Raw genomic sequence first — 19,824 nt, 5'->3', positions numbered from 1 at the left:
GTTATAAACGGAGCGACGTATTTTCGATCTGTCCTTTCCCTGCACTTAGCTATCCCTCAATCCTTCCGCTGCGCTAGTCATGTAAAGGAAATGTCTCTACGCTGCAGGGATGCCACCCGCACCCTGGGGTCCCGGGTGAGCGGCGGGGCAAGCGGGTTTGGGCGTGGGGTGGGGGATCCTATTCCTTCAGAGCGCCTACGCCCAATAATAAAGGCCAGTGATTTTACTGAGCGTTTACTTTTAGCCAACGGCAGTTTTAAACGTTTTTCGTGTAATCTCATTTAATTCTCCCGCCAGCCCCAGGATACAGAGTCTCTGGCATCGATTTGTTTGAAAGTCTTTCTGGGCCTGCACCAAGGACTTATTTTCTGCTTAGAGTGATTTGTACCTAATATTTATGGAGCACTGCAGTGAGCATCCCACATAGCTATTCTGTATTGGACTCTTACTGTGTATAAGACACTCTTGCCGCGGAAAACACAAACTTGTCCTCTGGGCTTTAGCTGTAGACATGGAGAAGTTCAGTAGCAATCGTGCAACACCCTAACAGGCACTCTTTGAATTGTTGAAGGTTCTTTTGCGTTGCATGTGCAGACTCGTGGATTTTTTAGTGTTTTTGCTCTCTCATGCACTTCTGTGTTCTGATGTAAAAGCCGAATACCATGATTTCTTATGCTTATGACTGCCATGTTTAAACACAGAAATAATGTAACCTAGAAAGTAAAAAACATTAGGCTTGGTTTTCCCCCTTCCAGTTTTCTGAAACCAACTGGGCATTATTAACCTCCGCGTTTCAATACTTATGCTTATTCTCAAAGCTGTAGAGACTTATTGCACACTTCACTTCAAACGTCCCTGATTCAAGTCAGGACTAGAAAAATTTTACACTGTGACACCTTCCTCAGTTATTGCAGTTCAATCTTGTTGAAAGACAAACACCTAGTTCCTGGTAGGTAGAGTACATGGAAGTGTGATATATGTTAGATAGTTCCAGAGATTTCCAAATCTCTTCTAAACTCAGCAGTAAACACTCAACTCCTGTTTTAGGTTTGGTTCCTTCAGTTATCTTATATTCTAATCCCCTTGGCTACTAGAGCTCCTAGTTTGATAATTTCTGAATGACTTTTTTGGCTTTACCCTTCCTTTTAGGTGTCATGATGGGTTAAAATGAAATTATTCCAGACTCCGCTAAATGAATGTCATAATGACTGTTTCTTTAGGTATTTGGGAGATATTTCTGCAGCCCAGTCAGACTGTTAAGTTCCTTGCCAGATGAAAAAAAGGAACTTTTACAAAATGGACCAGACCTTCAAGATTTTGTATCAGGTGATCTTGCAGACAAGAGCACCTGGGATGAATATAAAGGAAACCTAAAACGCCAGAAAGGAGAAAGGTAATTGAAAATTTGAGATAATTGTAATGTCTCGTTCCTTTATTGTGCATTATTTTCAGATATAACCCAGCCCTAGAATCTATTTTTAATATCAGACTTGTTAAATTTAGCTAAAAGTCATTAGAAAGATGTGATAACAGAACTAGATAGAACAGGTAAGTAGATGAAATTGTTAGAATCTTTCTCTTTTCTCTGCACCCTTCCACTGTCATCTCCTCATTTTCTACCCAGCGTCTAACTTCTTTAAAGATTATTGTCTTGCTACTAGTCTGTTGGATCTGGATTACTAGGCGTTGATGATCTAACTTGTGCTTCTCCTAGTCAATTTACATATCACCTGTGGATACCTTGCCTTAACTTAAAAGAATGATGGAATTTTATGTAGAGGGTAGCTTGTGTTGAGAGAGAACTTAATCCAGCTACTTCTATTTCACAAGTAGATGGAAGTCATGGAGGACCAAGGACATACAGTCTCCATGACAAATTTTAGGTCTTTTTTCCATTGAGTAACCACCGTAAAATCTAGAATGTAGAGCAGACAGTGCATAGTTGTGATCGTTCTTTACTCTAAACAAATACAGTACTTTTTGGCAGTATTGTTCATGAGGGATGAGATATTTTAAAATTTACTCATTCTTTTTTTTTTTTTTTGTGGGGGGAGGAAGGCAGGAAGGAAGGGAATAAGGACAGTAGGGAGGAAGGAAGGGATGAAGGAAGGAAGGAAGGGAGGAAGCGGGGAGGGAGGGAGGGAGGGAGGGAAGGGAAGGGAAGAAAGGAAATCAAGCAATGAAAGAGACATTGCCGACCTGGATCTAGAGGTTTACAAGTTGATTTCTTTTTTTTTTTTTTGAGAGAAGGAAAGAAAACAAAAAAATAAGTAAAGGAGAGGAAGAAAGAGGAAGAGAAAGAGGGAGAGTAGATGGAAATATTGCTTTATTTTGAAAACAATTGGGTATTAATAATGGCCAATCAATGTTTCATTTAAACTAATGGGTAGATGTGATGTGGTATTGACAAGAATGTATATTTTGTGTATTTGAAGTGGAGAGCTCTATAAATATTTATTAAGTTTACTTGTTCTGGATCTGAGTTCGAGTCCTTGATATCCTTATTAATTTTCTGTCTCATTGAATCTAAGTCTCCTATCTGGGTGTTAGGATCGTTAGCTCTTGTTGTTGCAATGATCCTTTTACCACTATATCTTTGTTGTTTTAAAATCTATTTTATCCGATACAAGAATTGCAACTCCTGCTTTTTATTTATTTATTATTTATTTTTGCTCTCCATTTGGTTGGTAAATCTTTCTCCATCCCTTTGTTTTGAGTCTTTGTGTATCCTTGCATGTGAAACAGGTCTGGATGTAACATGCCGTTGGGTTTTGGCTGTGTCTTTTGATTGGGAATTCAGTCAATTTAAATTTAGGGTTACTGCCATTTGATGTTGACTGGCTGTTTTATCCATTTGTTGGTGTAAATTCTTCTTTATGTTGGTGCTCTTTACTTTTTGGTGTATTTTTAGAAAGGCTAATACTGGTTGTTTCTTTCTGTGTGTAATGCTTCTTTCAGAAGCTCTTGTAAAGCAGGCCTGGTGGTAATAAAATCTCTGAGTTCTTGCTTGTTCATAAAAGATTTTATTTTTCCTTCAGTTGTGAAGCTTAGTTTGGCTGGATATGAAATTCTGGGCTGAAGGTTCTGTTCTTTGAGGATGTTGAATATTGGCCCCCACTCTCTTCTGGCCTGTAGAGTTTCTGCCAAGAGATCTGCTCTAAGTCTGATAGGCTTGCCTTTGTGGGTAATCTGACCTTTCTCTCTGGCTGCCCTTAGTATCCTCTCCTTCGTTTCAACCCTGGTGAATCTAACGATTATGTGCCTTGGGGTTGCTCTTCTTGAGGAATATCTTTGTGGTGTTCTCTGTATTACCTGGGGTTGAATGTTGACCTGCTTTGCTAGTTTAGGAAAATTTTCCTGAATAATATCCTGAAGAGTATTTTCCAGCTTGGATTCATTCTCTCCGTCGCATTCAGGTACACCTATCAAACGTAAATATGGTCTTTTCACATAGTCCCACATTTCTTGGAGACTTTGCTCATTCCTTTTTATCCTTTTTTCTCTAATCTTGTTTTCTCGTTTTATTTCATTAAGTTGGACTTTGACCTCTGATATCCCTTCTTCTGCTTGAACAATTCGAGTGTTTAAACCTGTGCATACTTCTCGGAGTTCCTGTATTGTATTCTTCAGTTCCATTAATTCACTCATACTCCTCTCTAAGTTGTCTGTTCTCAATAGGATTTCATCAAACCTTTTTTCAAAGTTCCTAGTTTCTTTACGTTGGGCTACAACACGTTCTTTTAACTCACCGAAGTTTGTTATTATCCATTCCTTGAAGAGTGATTCTGTCATCAGGAGGTGCTCGTTCTCCATCAAGCATTTTTCCATTGTTGATGTGGAACTGTGATCATTTTTAGAGGGAGAGGCGTTCTGACTTTGAGTATTCTCAGCTTTCTTACGCTGGTTTCTTCCCGTCATTGTAAATTTATCCTCCTGTCGTCTTTGAAATTACCAACTTTCAGATTAGGTCTCTTGAGTGGACGTCCAGGTTGTTAGTTCCCAGGGCCAGAGCAGCGGCGTTAAAACTGATGGTGCTTTTCTGCCCAGGATTCTCCTGTCGGGCTTCCTTCTTGTTTCCGTAGTAGGCGACTCTGCCTTCCCGGGGCTCCAAACCTCGGTCAGAAGGGGAACCGGTCCTGTTTACTCTGCGCCGAGCGCTGCCGCTTCGAGGTGCCGGCGGAACCGCTGCGCCGACCACGAGAGTCGCGCTGGCGACTCATGTGTTTCCACCACTGGGGGATCTTCTGCTCCGTGAGCTACCAGACTTTGTCTGAAAGTGTGGCGTCCTCTAGTTCTCCGCGCCTTCCCTGAGAGCTGCAATCCCAGGATGTTAGCGATCGGCCATCTTGGATCGTTCTCCCAAAATTTACTCATTCTTTTATTAGAATAGTGTAACTCTGCCTTTGCAAAAAAGGTAGACATGATCCTGGTGCCTTGTTAGACTCCATTATTGGTGTTTTCTAAAGTAGTTTGAACAAGGCTAAATTTGAGTCTGTATTCTTACTCCTATGACAGAAATTGTAAGAGTTATTCCAAGATTATGGAAAAAATTATTAACTAGGAATCGTAATAGAGGAAATTAACTTCTAAGTTGTGTAACTGTTTGGCAGCATATTTGTTAATAGATAGTTATGTTTGGCTTTCCTTAGGTTAAGACTACCTCCGTGGCTAAAGACAGAGATTCCCATGGGGAAAAATTACAATAAACTGAAAAACACTTTGCGGAATTTAAATCTCCATACAGTAAGTTGTCGAAGTGTAAACTCTCCCTCTCAACCGAAAGCCATGTTTCTACATTTATATAACTTAAAAATTATTAATAAATATATAAATAATAGCAAAGAAAGTAAATATGTTCAGTGATACATTACTACCAGGAATGGAAATATATTTAAAATGATTTTTCCTGCAAACAAAAAGATTCTTTGCCCTACAAGTTTGGAAACAAGGCTTTGTTTGTTTTATATTGCAAATTACATACATGTTTCATTGGAAAGAATATAAAATTAAATGTGAAGTATGTCACGTACACAATGCCATATGTAAACCAATCTCCTTAACTGTTCAGTATATATTCTTTCAGATGTTTTTATTTGCACATATGAAGTATGTATATTCATAAAGTTTTTAATTTATAAATGGGATTTTGGCCGGGCGCAGTGGCTCACGCCTGTAATCCCAGCACTTTGGGAGGGCGAGGCGGGTGGATCACAAGGTCAAGAGATCAAGACCATCCTGGTCAACATGGTGAAACCCCGTCTCTACTAAAAATACGAAAAATTAGCTGGGCACGGTGGCGCGTGCCTGTAATCCCAGCTACTCAGGAGGCTGAGGCAGGAGAATTGCCTGAACCCAAGAGGGGGATGTTGCCGTGAGCCGAGATTGCGCCATTGCACTCCAGCCTGGGTAACAAGAGCGAAACTCCATCTCAAAAACAGTAAAATGGGATTTTGGCCGGGTGTAGTGGCTCACACCTATAATCCCAGCACTTCAGGAGGCCGAGGCGGGTGGATCACCTGAGGTTAGGAGTTCAAGACCAGCCTGGCCAACATGGCAAAATCAAGTCTCTACTAAAAATACAAAAAAAATAGCTGGGCATGGTGGCATGAGCCTGTAGTCCCAGCTACTCAGAAAGGAGAAAGGTAATTGAAAATTTGTGCACCTATACTCCCAGCTACTCGGAAGGCTGAGGCAAGAGAATCACTTGAGCCAGGGAGGCAGAGGTTGCAGTGAGCCAAGATCACACCACTGCATTCCAGCCTGGACAACAGAGCAAGACTCCATCTTTAAAAAAAATAAAAATTCAAGTCTCTCCATTCTTATGTAACTAATTGTATAAGGGAGTATACCTTTATAGGACATATTCACCATGCTCTTATCTTAATATAGAGTTTGGCAATTTAACAACCATTTTTTCCAACAACCTCCCAGGCTCAAGTGATCTTCTCACCTTAGCCTTCTGAATAGCTGGGGGTATAGGTGCACACCACCACTCCTGGCTTTTTGTTTTTTTGTAGAGATGGGATTTAACTATGTTGCCCAAACTGGTTCCAGACTCCTGGGCTCAAGCAGTCCTCCCGCCTCAGCCTCCCAAAGTGCTGGAATTACAGGCATGAGCCAGCGCGCTTGTTCATTACAGGATTTTTGAATAGTGGACGTCTTCAAATATATGTTGTAAACTATGAGCAGTTTAAAATGTCTAATCACAGTCACCAATTGTTCAGTGGGTGGATTTTGTCAACCTAATGGTGTTCCATTTCCTTTTGCACACAGGTATGTGAGGAAGCACGATGTCCCAATATTGGAGAGTGTTGGGGAGGTGGAAAATATGCCACTGCCACAGCCACGATCATGGTAAGGCCAGCCTCAACCTCCACAGCTTCAGTCTAGAAACTGAAAGGGAATATTTTCTATCTTCTTCCTAGAAATGTGCATTATGAATCTCTGGTCAGATTTTTTATTATGTTTGCATTTATGAAAAATATGAAGAAAAAACCTGATGGAATAATTCAATCTATTGTGATCTCACTGTTTTCTGAATAAATCTATTATTGGTTCTTTCATCTATCTGAGTTAATCATGTGCTGCCTTGATATATCTCTCCTATTAATTTTTGGAAACATTATTCATGATTGCTTAGCTTTTTATGTGTTTTCCGTTTCATCTATTCAACAAGAAAGGCTGTGCTTTCTGTTTTCACTTCCATAGAGACCTGCACATTAATCTGTTAGTTAAATATTTTATGTCTTTTAAAATCATCTTTTTTGATTACTGAGTAGATACAAAAGTATCTTTATAGGCCAGGAACGATGGCTCATGTCTGTAATCCCAGTATTTTAGGAGGTCAAGGCAGGCAGTATAGGGTCCAGTCCTGCAGGGTTCTGTGAGCTGCTCCCAGCTGGTGCAGAGACAAGAAATTCTAGAAATAAAAGACACAAGACAGAGAAAGAGCAAAGAGAATTTGGGCCCAGGGGTCCACTGCTACCCAAATCGTGGAGATGAGCAGTGGCCCCAAAAGCCGGGACGCTCTCGCTTTTATTGAGTTGCAAATCTGGAAGCAGGGTAGGTGGAGCGTGGTCTTGGTGGTCGGAGACTGGGTTCAGGGTAGATAGGGCGTGGCAGTGATAGGGTCAAGTACATCACCTGTCATTCAGGTAGGGGCTCAGGAATTTCTGGCAAGTGAGGTAAGGAGCATAATGCATCAGCACTGTTTCCATATTTATCAAGAAAGAACTAAAACACTAAGATTTATACTATTATTACTGATTATCTTTTCTAAGGCAAAAGGAACCAGGTGCAGAAGCAGAACATAAGAGTAGACATGGAAGCACTTTACGTGACCACTGAAGCACAGCACCACTCAGAGACAGTTAAGCCTGCGGATGACTGCAGGTGTACCTGACAGCCGTCAGACTTTACCACAAGGGCTTGGAGAAGTGGAGTTTTCTCCAAACTTCGCCAGGAAGGAGATATCTTGGCCATTTTGGAAATCTCCTTCCCTCGCTGGCTAAACAGCAGGCACTTTCACAGCGCTGGCGTTGCCGCACAGCTGAGGCACCCTCCAGCGGCCCTTATGCAGGTGTGACAGAGGGCTTACAGTATCTTGCCTTAGTGTGATTTATTTCACACAGTCATCCCAGATTCACACTTCTGACCTGAGAGGCATTCGTAAAAGAATTAAGATCACCTATGAATAACTAAGATCCCATATGAATAATTAATAACTACTACAGTTATATTTCTAGTTACTTTCTTTTTCATTATTTATATGAAAATAGGATGAGGCCTTTTGTTCCTGCCTCGGCGCTTATGGGATCTCCCCACCACAAGGCAGACCATTTGAACCCACGAGTTTGAGACCAGCTGGGCAACATGGTGAAACCCTATCCATACAAAAGAAACGTTTTTAAAAATTAGCTGGGCATGGTAGCACTTGCCTGTATACCCAACTACTGGGGAGAGCTGAGGTGGGAGGATCACTTGAGCCCAAGAGGTTGAGGCTGTAGTAAGTCATGATCATGCCACAGCATCCCAGCCTAGACTACAAAGCAAGACCCTATTTCCAAAAAAAAAAAAAAAAAGTATCTTATAAACTGTGTAAGCTATAAAGAATAACAGCAGACATCCTCATACCGCTACTGTGAGATTAAAATATTAGCATTATCTTTGAATCCCCCTCTGTACCCCCAAACTGTATATTAAAATCCCATTTTTCATTGTGTTTCCATTTTGATGTAATCAGAGCTCACTGTATCCTTGAACCCCTAGGCTCAAGTGATTCTCCCATCTTAGCCTCCCTGAGTAGCTGAGGCCACAGGTACATGCCACTACACCCAGCTAATTTTTAAAAATATCTTTAGAGACAGGGTCTCACTGTGTTGCCCATGCGAGTCTCAAACTCTAACAGTCCTCCCACCTCAGCCCCCAGAGTAGCTGGGATTATAGGAGAAGCCACTGCACTCAGCTTTATTTTTCAATTTAAATTTTGTGTCCTTTCTTGATCCCATCCCCTTTTTTCTTCACTGAACACTATTCTTATTGCTGAGTTTATTTCCCTTTCTTTTTAGTTTTATCACATATATTTGTGTTCCTTGTTAATTTCATTTTGAATGTTTCAGATTTCTTATATCGGAACCAAACTGTATGCATCCCTTGCAGCTTGCTTTATTCTCTCAATATTATGTCCTTGAGGGTCATCTGATTTAAACTGTAACATTTCTATTCTAGTTGATGGGTGACACATGTACAAGAGGTTGCAGATTTTGTTCTGTTAAGACTGCAAGAAATCCTCCTCCACTGGATGCCAGTGAGCCCTACAATACTGCAAAGGCAATTGCAGAGTGGGGTCTGGATTATGTTGTCCTGACATCTGTGGATCGAGATGGTTAGTATGTCATCATGGCCTCTACCAGAAATTGGCTCTAAATGGTAACATCATCTTGAGTAGTGGATTCTTTTCTTTCTAGATATGCCTGATGGGGGAGCTGAACACATTGCAAAGACTGTATCATATTTAAAGGAAAGGTACTTATTTTTGCATTTGTTTATGTAATCTAAGGACCTTTTTGGACCCATATGAGTTCAGTTTATCTAAGTTCTTTACCTTGAAGCAGGGATTATTCACTTTTTGAGGAGTTTCATACTTTCCTGATAATCCACTGGAAATTATATACATATTTCTTTGGAAAAAGCATATTTGTATGTACAGATACATATTTGCAGAGAATTTTAGGGACTCATGAACTTATCCATAGACCTTTAGCCCATAGGATCCCTCCCTCATATTAGAGCAGTAGTCTAAACTCTGAATAATTTTCTGTAAAGAGTATAAACCTGGTCTTAGTATTGACTTTTTTTTTTTTTTTTTTAAGACAGAGTCTTGCTCTTTTGCCCAGGCTGGAGTACAATGGCACCATCTCACTGCAGCCTCTGCCTTCTAGGTTCAAGCCTCCTGAGTAGCTGGGATTCCAGGCGAGCACCATCCTGCTCAGCTAATTTTTGTACTTTTAGTAGAAACAGGGTTTCACCATATTGGACAGGCCAGTCTCCAACTCCTGACCTCAAGTGATCCAACTGCCTCAGCCTCCCAAGTAGCTGGGACTACAAGAACATACTACCACGCTTGGCTAATTTTTTAAAGTGTTTCTTAGAGACAGAATCTTGCTACGTTGCCCAGGCTGGTCTCAAACTCCTAGCCTCAAGCAATACTCCTGCCTCTCTCTCCCAAAGTGTTGGGATTATTCTAATTTTCTACAGCTCAGTGCTGGTTTGGCGCCTAAGCACACTTAGTAAATTTTTTCAATGATTCCCCAGTATTTTCTTTTTTTATTTTTTTGAGACTGAGTCTCACTCTGTTGCCCAGGCTGGAGTGCAATAGCGTGATCTTGGCTCACTGCAACCTCCACCTCCTGGATTCAAGTGATCCTCCTGCCTCAGCCCCCCTGTAGCTGGGATTACAGGCACTTGCCACCATGCCCGACTGTTTTGTATTTTTAGTAGAGACAGCGTTTCACCGTGTTGGTCAGGCTGGTCTCAAACTCTTGACCTTGTGATCTGCCCACCTCGACTTCCCAAAGTGCTGGGATTACAGGCATGAGCCATCACACCTGGCCTGATTCCCCAGTATTTTCTGTTTCCTCTTTACTATAGGTAATTTTTGGAAAATCTGTTTGCAGCCCACTAAGTGTATTTTACATGCTTCAGTGGGTCTCAGCTTGCAGTTTAAAAAGCAGTAGAACCAGCCGGGTGCAGTGGCTCACACCTATAATCCCAGCACTTTGGGAGGCCAAGGCGGGTGGATCACGAGGTCAAGACCATCCTGGTCAACAAGGTGAAACCCTGTCTCTACTAAAAATACAAAAATTAGCTGGGCATGGTGGTGCGTGCCTGTAGTCCCAGCTACTTGGGAGGCTGAGGCAGGAGAATTACTTGAACCCAGAAGGCGGAGGTTGCGGTGAGCTGAGACCGTGCCATTGCATTCCAGTCTGGGTAACAAGAGCGAAACTCCGTCTCAAAACAAAACAAACAACAAACAAACAAAAGCAGTAGAACCAAGCACAGTAGTTAACTCCTGTAGTCCAAGCACTTTGGGAGGCCAAAGCAGGAAGATTGTTTCAGGCCAGGTGATGAAGACCAGCCTGGGCAACATAGGGAGACGCTGTCTCTACAAACAATAAATTAAAAAAAAAATAGCTGCTTGGGAGGCTGAGGCAGAAGGATTGCTTGAGCCCAGGAGCTGAAAGTTACAGTGAGCTATGATGCACTGGGCCACAGAGTAAGACCCTGTTTTTATAAAAAACAATAACAACACAGAATTAAAGGATATGTTCTTTGAAATATACATGTGGTTACATGTGGTCTTTTCCACATCTTTTCTTTCAGGGAACAATTCACACTTTGCGATTGGGTTTGTGAAGAAATTCGTCAGCTGTTTCAGTCATTTTTGCTGGTGTCAAAGGGAACAGCTCTATGACCCAGTTCACATTATAATACTTGGATGAATAGATATAGCCACAATATAAATAGAAAGATTAATATTTAGCTCATACTTCATTTAACAAAGCTCATGACTCAGCAACCCAGAAAATAGTTTTTAAAACCCATAGCACTTTTGAAATATTTGCCTAGCGGAAGGGAGGAGAGCACGATTTGATGAATTTAAGAAATATCTCAGCCGAGTGCTGTGGCTCACGCCTGTAATCCCAGCACTTTGGGAGGCCAAGGCAGGTGGATCACTAGGTCAAGATATTGAGACCATCGTGGCTAACATGATAAAACCCCGTCTCTACTAAAAATACAAAAATCAGCTGGGTGTGGTGGCGCGCACCTGTAGTCCCAGCTACTCAGGAGGCTGAGGCAGGAGAATTGCTTGAAACCGGGAGGCGGAGGTTGCAATGAGCCAATATTGTGCCACTGCACTCCAGCCTGGTGCCTGGCAACAGAGCAAGACTCTGTCTCAAAAAAAAAAAAAGAAAAGAAAGAAATAATTTACATCTAAAGAGTAAAGTTTTGTATTTAATGTTTTGATTTCTTACAATTATTTCATTTTTCTAAAACCTCAAATTAGGTTTAAAAGTCTACTTACATAATTTCATATTTTATTCTATTTGCCTAAAGGTGTGTTTTAACCACTGTGTACATAGTATTTAATGTTTTGCTTGTGTTTTTTTTTTCATATAATGGTTCATGTGAACATCTGTGTGTTCATACTTTTCTTGGCAAAGTTCTAAAGGTTACTGTGTTGAAACATACTGATAATTTCTATTTTGAGCACAAGTATGTCAATGCTTTCTGTTTGATACTTCTCTTTTTTCCCTCTAGGAATCCAGAAATCCTTGTGGAATGCCTTACCCCTGATTTTCGAGGCAATCTCAAAGCAATAGAAAAAGTTGCTCTGTCAGGATTAGATGTGTATGCACATAATGTAGAAACAGTCCCAGAATTACAGAGGTGAATACCTGTACAAAGTAATGTTGGAAAGTTGGGAGGGTCAAAATATGCTATATATTATCACCTTTTCCAGGGGTGAACTTTGTCATTGACTTTTACAGAGTAAACTCCTCTCTATTCTTTTTTGTTTTTTAGGCAAACTCAGTCTATATCTATTACATAAAAATCAGAAAATGTCACCAGCAGAAACACCATAAGCATCACCCGTAGTATTTCCACGCAGCAGTATCAGTTTCTAACACCGTAGTGTTTATATTATAAATATTATATTTACACTACATATTTGTACTTTTATATTTATAATATACTTTTATAAACATTAAAATGTTAATAACTCATATTACAGTTATGGTGTGTGTTTTAATACACACAAATAATGAACTTTTTTCCCCTTTTGCTTTAAAATAATATCATACTGCAAATTTCAATGAGTTGTTTGTTCCCCCCTCCCCCTAAAAAACAGTTTTCAAAGCGGGGGGGAAATTACACTAGACCAATTGCTTTGGTTTTAATTCTAAAAAGAAGACTTTAAAAATATATTTGGCACTAATATATGCAATAAATGATGCAGAAGAAAAACTCATATCATTCAGTGTAGTTTAAATCTTTTTAAAAAGTAGGCAGTAGGCCAGCGCGGTGGCTCAAGCCTGTAATCCCAGCACTTTGGGAGGCCGAGGCGGGTAGATCACGAGGTCAAGAGATCGAGACCATCCTAGCCAACATGGTGAAACCCCGTCTCTACTAAAAATACAAAAATTAGCCAGGTGTTTGGCACATGTCTGTAGGCCCAGCTACTCAGGAGGCTGAGGCGGAAGAATCCCTTGAACCCAGGAGGCGGAGGCTGCAATGAGCTGAGACTGCGCCAGTGCACTCCAGCCTGGCAACAGAGCAAGACTCCATCTCAAAAAAAAAAAAGTAGACACTATACTTTCTTACTCCTAACAATTTCATTAATTAAGAATAATTATTGACAAGTAATACTGATATAAGAAAAAAAGTAATTAAGGATTGTTACTCACATTCGTGTAATAACTATATTCAAATTTTAGAAAAATCATTTTAAACTTCAGGCAAGATTAATATTTTTTTCTTTAATTGTAGCTTTTAGCAGTGATTTTATTAGCTTCTACATATTATCTGTGTCATAGAACCTGACAGAAGTTACAGTAAACAATAATCAGCATTTTCACTAAATCATAAAAAGAGAACATAACTTAATTTCAGTGGAGAAATTCTGTTAAAAAGTAATTTCTATATTGTCAGTTTCACAGTTATTTTTAATTCATAAATTTGTTTCCTCTCTTTCTTTTAGCTAGTCTCTGATGAAAGACAATTACAGAAAATAAAGCTGTGTTAGAATTCAAATGAAATCCAGTTTAACATCAGAAGCTTTCTGGCCTTTTGGCTTTAAGCCATGGTGGTTTGGCCATTGTTGAAGTCTAGGACACAGCCTGTTCCGACCTTGTCATAATACCACCACCAGTGGATGCCAATTTCCCTGGTTTCCGCTTAAGAAACATTATTCTTTCCAGTGAAAATTCCTGAATCATGCATTTCTTTACCTGAGTGATGGCAGTGTTGTGTACTCACCAGCAGAGGGCAGCTTGGTCTTCAGAAAAGAAATGAACATGAAAGTTTCAACCCTCTGACATGTGGGTTCAGCTTATTTTTTTTTTTCTTTGTTCAGTATACTCTCTTACTTCTGCTTTTTTCCCTTTCTCTTCTACTTTTTCACTTCAGAATTCTGGTTTCTCAGTGCATAAACTGAAGTCATTTCTTCTAATTTTCTCTGCCCCAGGCTTAAGACAGAGCTAGGGAGCCCAGTGAGGCCTTTTCTTTCCTAAATTAGCAGTTAGGCATTTGTGCATAAATGCCACCTGTGAACTAGGTGATTTAAGATAATTTGCAGAATGTCCTTCTCTGGTCTTTCAGGTTACTTGCGTAACTATGTACTTGGTTGAACTTGTAATTCTTACTGACAACAGTCCTGCTGTTTTCCAGTAAAGTTCGTGATCCTCGGGCCAATTTTGATCAGTCCCTACGTGTACTGAAACATGCCAAGAAGGTTCAGCCTGATGTTATTTCTAAAACATCTATAATGTTGGGTTTAGGCGAGAATGATGAGCAAGTATATGCAACAATGAAAGGTAAAAAAAAATTGAAAAATGAAAAAAATCTTTCCCATGTAATTTGAGTAATAGCAGGAACCCACTCACTTCCAAGGCCCTTCTAAGAACAAAAAGTATATGATTATAAATGGCAGCATAAAAAGGAAACAAACTTGTACATGTACCCGCAAATCTAGAAAAAAAGAAAAAGACAAGAAATAGATTTTCTTAGAATTTCATGCAGTGATACGCATGAAGCTCAGGATACAAAATTTATATCCCATTTTATCCCCATCCTTGCAGCCACTGAAAGGATAACTTCATTCACTTTTCTCAGTCTAACATTGGACACTTGGAGAGCCAGCCAGGTACCAGGAACTGCCAATTCATAGATGAATGAGACCAATCCAGGCCTCTGAGAAACAGCTTACTTGTAATGTTGTCATGTAACATGCTGTGCTTTGGACTTTGCTGAACCTTAGTCCCATAAGTCCATTTGCTTTGTGATTCTTGGGCTTCTTAAACTTTGAAATGTAAAAGTTTTATTTTTAGCTGAGGATCCTTGGACTACTTGTAGTTATTTAGGGATTCAAAGAGTAGTAAATACATATAGTAATTAAGAGCTGCTGTTTACCACATTGCGTACAGTTTATTAGAAAGATTCTGATGTCACAGTTTAAGTCACAGCCCCCATAGTATATCTTGTGCATTGAGTGAAAGCCTAATGCAACATATTTGGTCTATAATATAGATGTATTCAGGTTTTTGCATATACCAGTTCCCTTACCTTTTCTGCCTAACAGACTCCTACTCTGAAACACCCTCCACTGCTATTTTAGCATTTATTCTGTAGTATTAGAGGTATTTATCTATGTATCTATCAGCCCCGCATGACTGTCTTAATTATTATTGTTTTCAGTCCTTACCCCATTCCCTGGCACATAATACTTTTGAATGAATACATGTTGTCTTATTCCCCAAAGTGTGGATTATGGACTAGCATAAAGTTCACACAGTTTTTAAATATCCTCAGGAAAATTATGCTTAGATCTGCAATTAAAGTATTTGCTACCATAATTTGTGCTTTTCTTCCTGCAGCACTGCGTGAGGCAGATGTAGACTGCTTGACTTTAGGACAATATATGCAGCCAACAAGGCGTCACCTTAAGGTACATGTATCTTGATTTGCCGGATGTTTCTTGGTAATCTGAATTAAGTCTTCTCTGTCCACAAGTAAAATTAAGAAAATGCTGGATTTTCAGTATAACACTCCATGTATAGTTGTCCCTTGAACAATGCAGGGGTTAGGGATGCCAAACCCCTGCACAATCAAAAATCCAAATTTTTTTTTTAGACACAGAGTCTTGCTCTGTCACCTAGGCTGGAGTGCAGTAGTGCAATCTTAGCTCATTGCAACCTCCGCCTCCCGGGTTCAAGTGATTCTCATGCCTCAGCCTCTGAGTAGCTGGGGTTACAGGTGCCTACCACCATGCCTGGCTAATTTTTTGTATTTTTAGTAGAGACAGGATTTCGCCATGTTGCCTAGGCTGGCCTCAAACTCCTGAGCTCAGGCAGTCCGCCCGCCTCAGTCTCCCAAAGTGCTAGGATTACAGGCGTGAGCCACTGTGCCCAGCCCACTGTATAGCTTTTGACTCCCCAAAAAATGTAACTACTAATAGCCTCCTATTACATCTATTTTATATATAGTGTACATATATATGTATATACACACTTACTCTTAAAGTGAGCTAGAGAAAATAAAATGTTTTTTAAGAAAATTGTAAGAGAAAATATATTTACTAGTCATTAAGTGGAAGTGGACCATCATAAAGGTCTTCATCCTCATCATCTCATGTAGATAAGATGGATGGAGGCTGAGGAGGAGGGGGAAGAGGAATAGTGGTCTTGCTGTCTAAGCAGTGACAAAATGGAAGAAAACCCTTGTAAAAGTGGGCCCATGCAGTTTAAGCCCATGTTGTTCAAGGGTCAACTGAATGCTTACAAGTGCCAGTTTCCATTTTATTATCTACATAAACCAGCTACACTGGCACATATTTGCTGCCTCCCCCATTCTCGCCACAAATTTTACAACTTAAGTAAACTTAGAATTTAAAAGTCGGGAAATTGCCCTCATTTACACTTGATTATTGTGTAACTTGCTTTAGTATTGTTAGAGCCAGAGGTGAAGTAAGAATGAGAAACTATTCTTTCTATCATGGACATTTATCCATTCACTCAAGAAACTTGGGTTGAGCGGTGACCATGTGCCAGTCACAGTGCTAAGCGGAAGATACAAGTTAAGTAAGATAGTCTTGTCCTCAAGAATCGGATAGGCTTGAGTAATTCTTGACTTTACCTGTTATCAATGAAGGAAAAATGTAGATAAATAATCTCTATAGATAATCTCTTCTTTCTCTGTTCTTTGGAATAGCCAGTGTAGCACAAAATTGATGTTTCCCTGCCTCTGTAATTCCCTGTATTTACATTCCGATAGAGTGGCCAATAAGTAACCAGTAAACACATAGTCAGGGAGGAGGGAGGGGACAAAAACCTGGGGATGGGGGCAAAATAATTTATGCAGTGAAAAGCATTCTGCATACATAGGTATAGACTTCCTGCAGAATCAAAGAGGAATTCTAAAATCTGATGGAAGTAATTATTTAAATCTAGGTTGAAGAATATGTTACTCCTGAAAAATTCAAATACTGGGAAAAAGTAGGAAATGAACTTGGATTTCATTATACTGCAAGTGGTCCTTTGGTGCGCTCCTCATATAAAGCAGGTAAGTTAGATTGCGGGGCGTTGTTTTATTTAGGCCATTAACTTTCTACAAGGAGTGTTAGCACAAATCACCAAAACTCTTGACAAATTCTAATAGCTTTGGTGGTCTTGGTAGGGGGCTAGGATTTTTCCTGGAACAACCTTAGGAGCTTTGTTCCATGGGGATCATATTTAGGAAAGGTTTCTCTTAATCCTTTGTTTCTTAAACAAATTCAGCTCCCTGCTTTATAACTCAGCTACTATAGTAAAAGCAAAAACAATTAGTTCATTAATTTATTCTATGTGTAGATTTCTTTAGTAGATTATTCAGAAATGACAGAGCATGTCAAACATCTAATAGGGTTTTCTGAGAAATACATACTCATTTGAAAATGATGCTAGCTGCATCTCCAGACTCCCAAATTCAATCAGTTTAAGCACTGAAAAGCATCTATTTGATGGCATTGCTTGCATCATTAAATTTCTTTGTATTATTCCTCCAGAGGCAACTGAAAAATATCCATCAGATTATTTTTCTCCATAGAAACCTTTAGTGGTTTTACTACCTACAGTGCAATTTTTTTTTTTTTTTTTAACCTTTGGAATTTCAGCTCCTTTTTTTTTAACGGAGTTTTGCTCTTGTCACCCAGGCTGAGTGCAATGGCGTGATCTCAGCTTACTGCAACCTCTGCCTCCTGGGTTCAAGCAATTCCCCTGCCTCACCCTCCTGAGTAGCTGGGATTACAGGTGCCTGCCACTACGCCTGGCTAATTTTTGTATTTTTCATTTTAATGAACTAATAGCTTATTGTAATTTGGAACCCAAGAATTTGATTCAGCACTGACTAGACAGGATGTGGGGACTTTGAAAACGAATAATTATAAGTGATTTAGTCTTCAGGCAGCACTGCTGGCAAGCTAAATACATATGAAGGATAGAACCACCATCAGCTTCTAGAATGGTTAGAGTAATATCCTTTGAAAGGAGTTTTTATATTCTTTTTTAAAGAAAAAATTCTAACATATAAAAGGAAGTAAATTATGAACTTTTTGATGCTTTCTAAATTACCAGGAAAAGATCAAATTCTGGTACATGATGAGCATTAGACTCAAATGATGGATTAGGGTCTGGTAAAGTTGGTGCTACTCCTATGACATCTGGAGGAGGTATGGAGCAGCATGATTACTTGGCTGGGTTATGAGCCTTGACATTTGCGGAGATTATGTGTAGATATGCTCATCACAGTTCTCCTCATATGTGAGACGGCAAAGAGAAGTTAATCAGACTCCTCATAAAATCAGGCCTCTAGTGCTGCACTCTACCAATAAGCATTGAGCCATGCCCTAAGAGTGATAGACTAAATGGAACACTAATGGCCTAAAAAGAGAATGTGCCCCCTAAGCTGCTAACTTACTGCGTAGGCACAACTCAGGCGGTGGGGAGAAAGCCCATTACAGATGAAGAGCTCTTGCTTCCCTCAAGGGGAAGCTAAAGAGATTCCATCAGATGAGTGTGCTCAACTGCAACAAGGTCTGTTTTATAAACATCAGATCCAGCCTAATAATGTAGCAAAACTGCTCTCGGAAATGAATTTTGCCAACAGCAATATTTTGACAGTGATGAGGAATAGATAGTGCACATAAAATGGAATAAATGTGCAGACCCATAGATACAGTAGGGTCACCGTTTGTAATATTGGGTTACTAGAAAGAATAATAGAAGAGACTGTAGTCATTATTACTGGGGAGAAGGGCCAAGGATGTTTAGGTTAGAAAAATTGCCATTGAGGTTTGAGAAGAGAGAAGTGCCAATAAATACAAAAATTTTAAAGGGAAACACCAAAAATAGAATTCTGAAATAGTTGTCTATTATTTACTTTACATTGATATTAATATGTTTTCCTTTTTCCTAACAGGTGAATTTTTCCTGAAAAATCTAGTGACTAAAAGAAAAATAAAAGCCCCCTAAAACTTCAACAAGACCTTCAAGATCACAGAACTGTTTTAAATTTGATTCCAGTTAATAACAGAGGTGGTATCAGAAAGCCTGGACTGTAGTAGATGTACCCCACCTCTTTGCTTTAAAAAAAAAAAGTCAGTAGCCAAGCATGGTGGCTCACACCTGTAATCTCAGCACTTCAGGAGGCTGAGGCAGATTACCTCGTGGTCAGGAGACCAGCCTGGCCAACGTGGCAAAACCCCATCTTCAACTTAGCTGGGCATGGTGGTGGGTGCCTGTAATCCCAGCTAATTGGGAGGCTGAGGCAGGAGAATCGCTTGAACTTGGGAGATGGAGGTTGCAGTGAGCCAAGATTGCTCCATTGCCCTCCAACCTGGGTGACAAGAACAAGACTCTGTCTCAAAAAAATAAATAAATAGGAAAAAAAAAGTCAATAAACTGCACAGATTTCATTATAGTAATTCACTTGCCTTTTAGTACATCTTCTTTGTCCCAATAGTTGCTTGCTGTGATGTAATCTTAAAATATCTTTGTAAGAATTTTCTGTTAACATACTTTTAAAATGCATTAAAAACTTCCAGAGACAGGGCGTGGTGGCTCACACCTATAATCCCAACACTTTGAGAGGCCAAGCAGGTGGATCACTGGAACCCAGGAGTTCGAGACCAGCCTGGGCAATGTGATGAGACCCCAACTCTACAAAAAAAATGTTTTAATTGGCCAGATGTGGTGGCACGTACCTGTAATCCCAGCTACTCAGGCTGAGGTGAGAGGATCACTTGAACCTGGGAAGCGGAGGTTGCAATGAGCCGAGATGGTGGCACTTCAACTGCTCTCCAGACTGTCTCAGAAAAACCACAAAAACTTCCAGATTTTCCAGTCCACTGTTAACATCATCATCACATTTCATTTATGAAAAAAACTTCATTTATGTTACTGTGATGAAACAGTCAACATAGATTGAAACTATGAGCCGTTTACTTATGATATGCATTTGTTATAATGGAATAATTTAGAAAGGCTTAACAGTGAATGTTGGCCAGACATG

At 39.9% G+C, this 19,824-nt stretch overlaps 1 protein-coding gene across 2 annotated transcripts; it reads left to right on the top strand.

Moving 5' to 3' along the window:
• The first annotated feature begins 58 nt into the window (after positions 1 to 58).
• LIAS (lipoic acid synthetase) lies at positions 59 to 19,237 on the top strand. Of its 2 annotated transcripts, XM_002745905.7 has the most exons (11): positions 59 to 135; positions 1,221 to 1,393; positions 4,650 to 4,743; positions 6,274 to 6,354; positions 8,728 to 8,884; positions 8,967 to 9,024; positions 11,821 to 11,949; positions 13,951 to 14,096; positions 15,156 to 15,226; positions 16,728 to 16,839; positions 18,733 to 19,237. In XM_002745905.7, the coding sequence occupies exons 1-11, from the start codon at positions 91 to 93 to the stop codon at positions 18,783 to 18,785; spliced, it is 1,119 nt and encodes a 372-aa protein (XP_002745951.1). In that variant the 5' UTR covers positions 59 to 90; the 3' UTR covers positions 18,786 to 19,237. The 2 variants fall into 2 exon arrangements, with proteins under 2 accessions (XP_002745951.1, XP_035149766.1); XM_035293875.3 differs by lacking the exons at positions 4,650 to 4,743; positions 8,728 to 8,884; positions 8,967 to 9,024.
• The last annotated feature ends 587 nt before the right edge of the window (positions 19,238 to 19,824 follow it).

This window comes from Callithrix jacchus, chromosome 3 (genome assembly GCF_049354715.1).
Source record: "Callithrix jacchus isolate 240 chromosome 3, calJac240_pri, whole genome shotgun sequence".
Lineage (NCBI taxonomy): Eukaryota > Metazoa > Chordata > Mammalia > Primates > Cebidae > Callithrix > Callithrix jacchus.
This window is presented reverse-complemented; position numbering and strand designations above follow the sequence as displayed.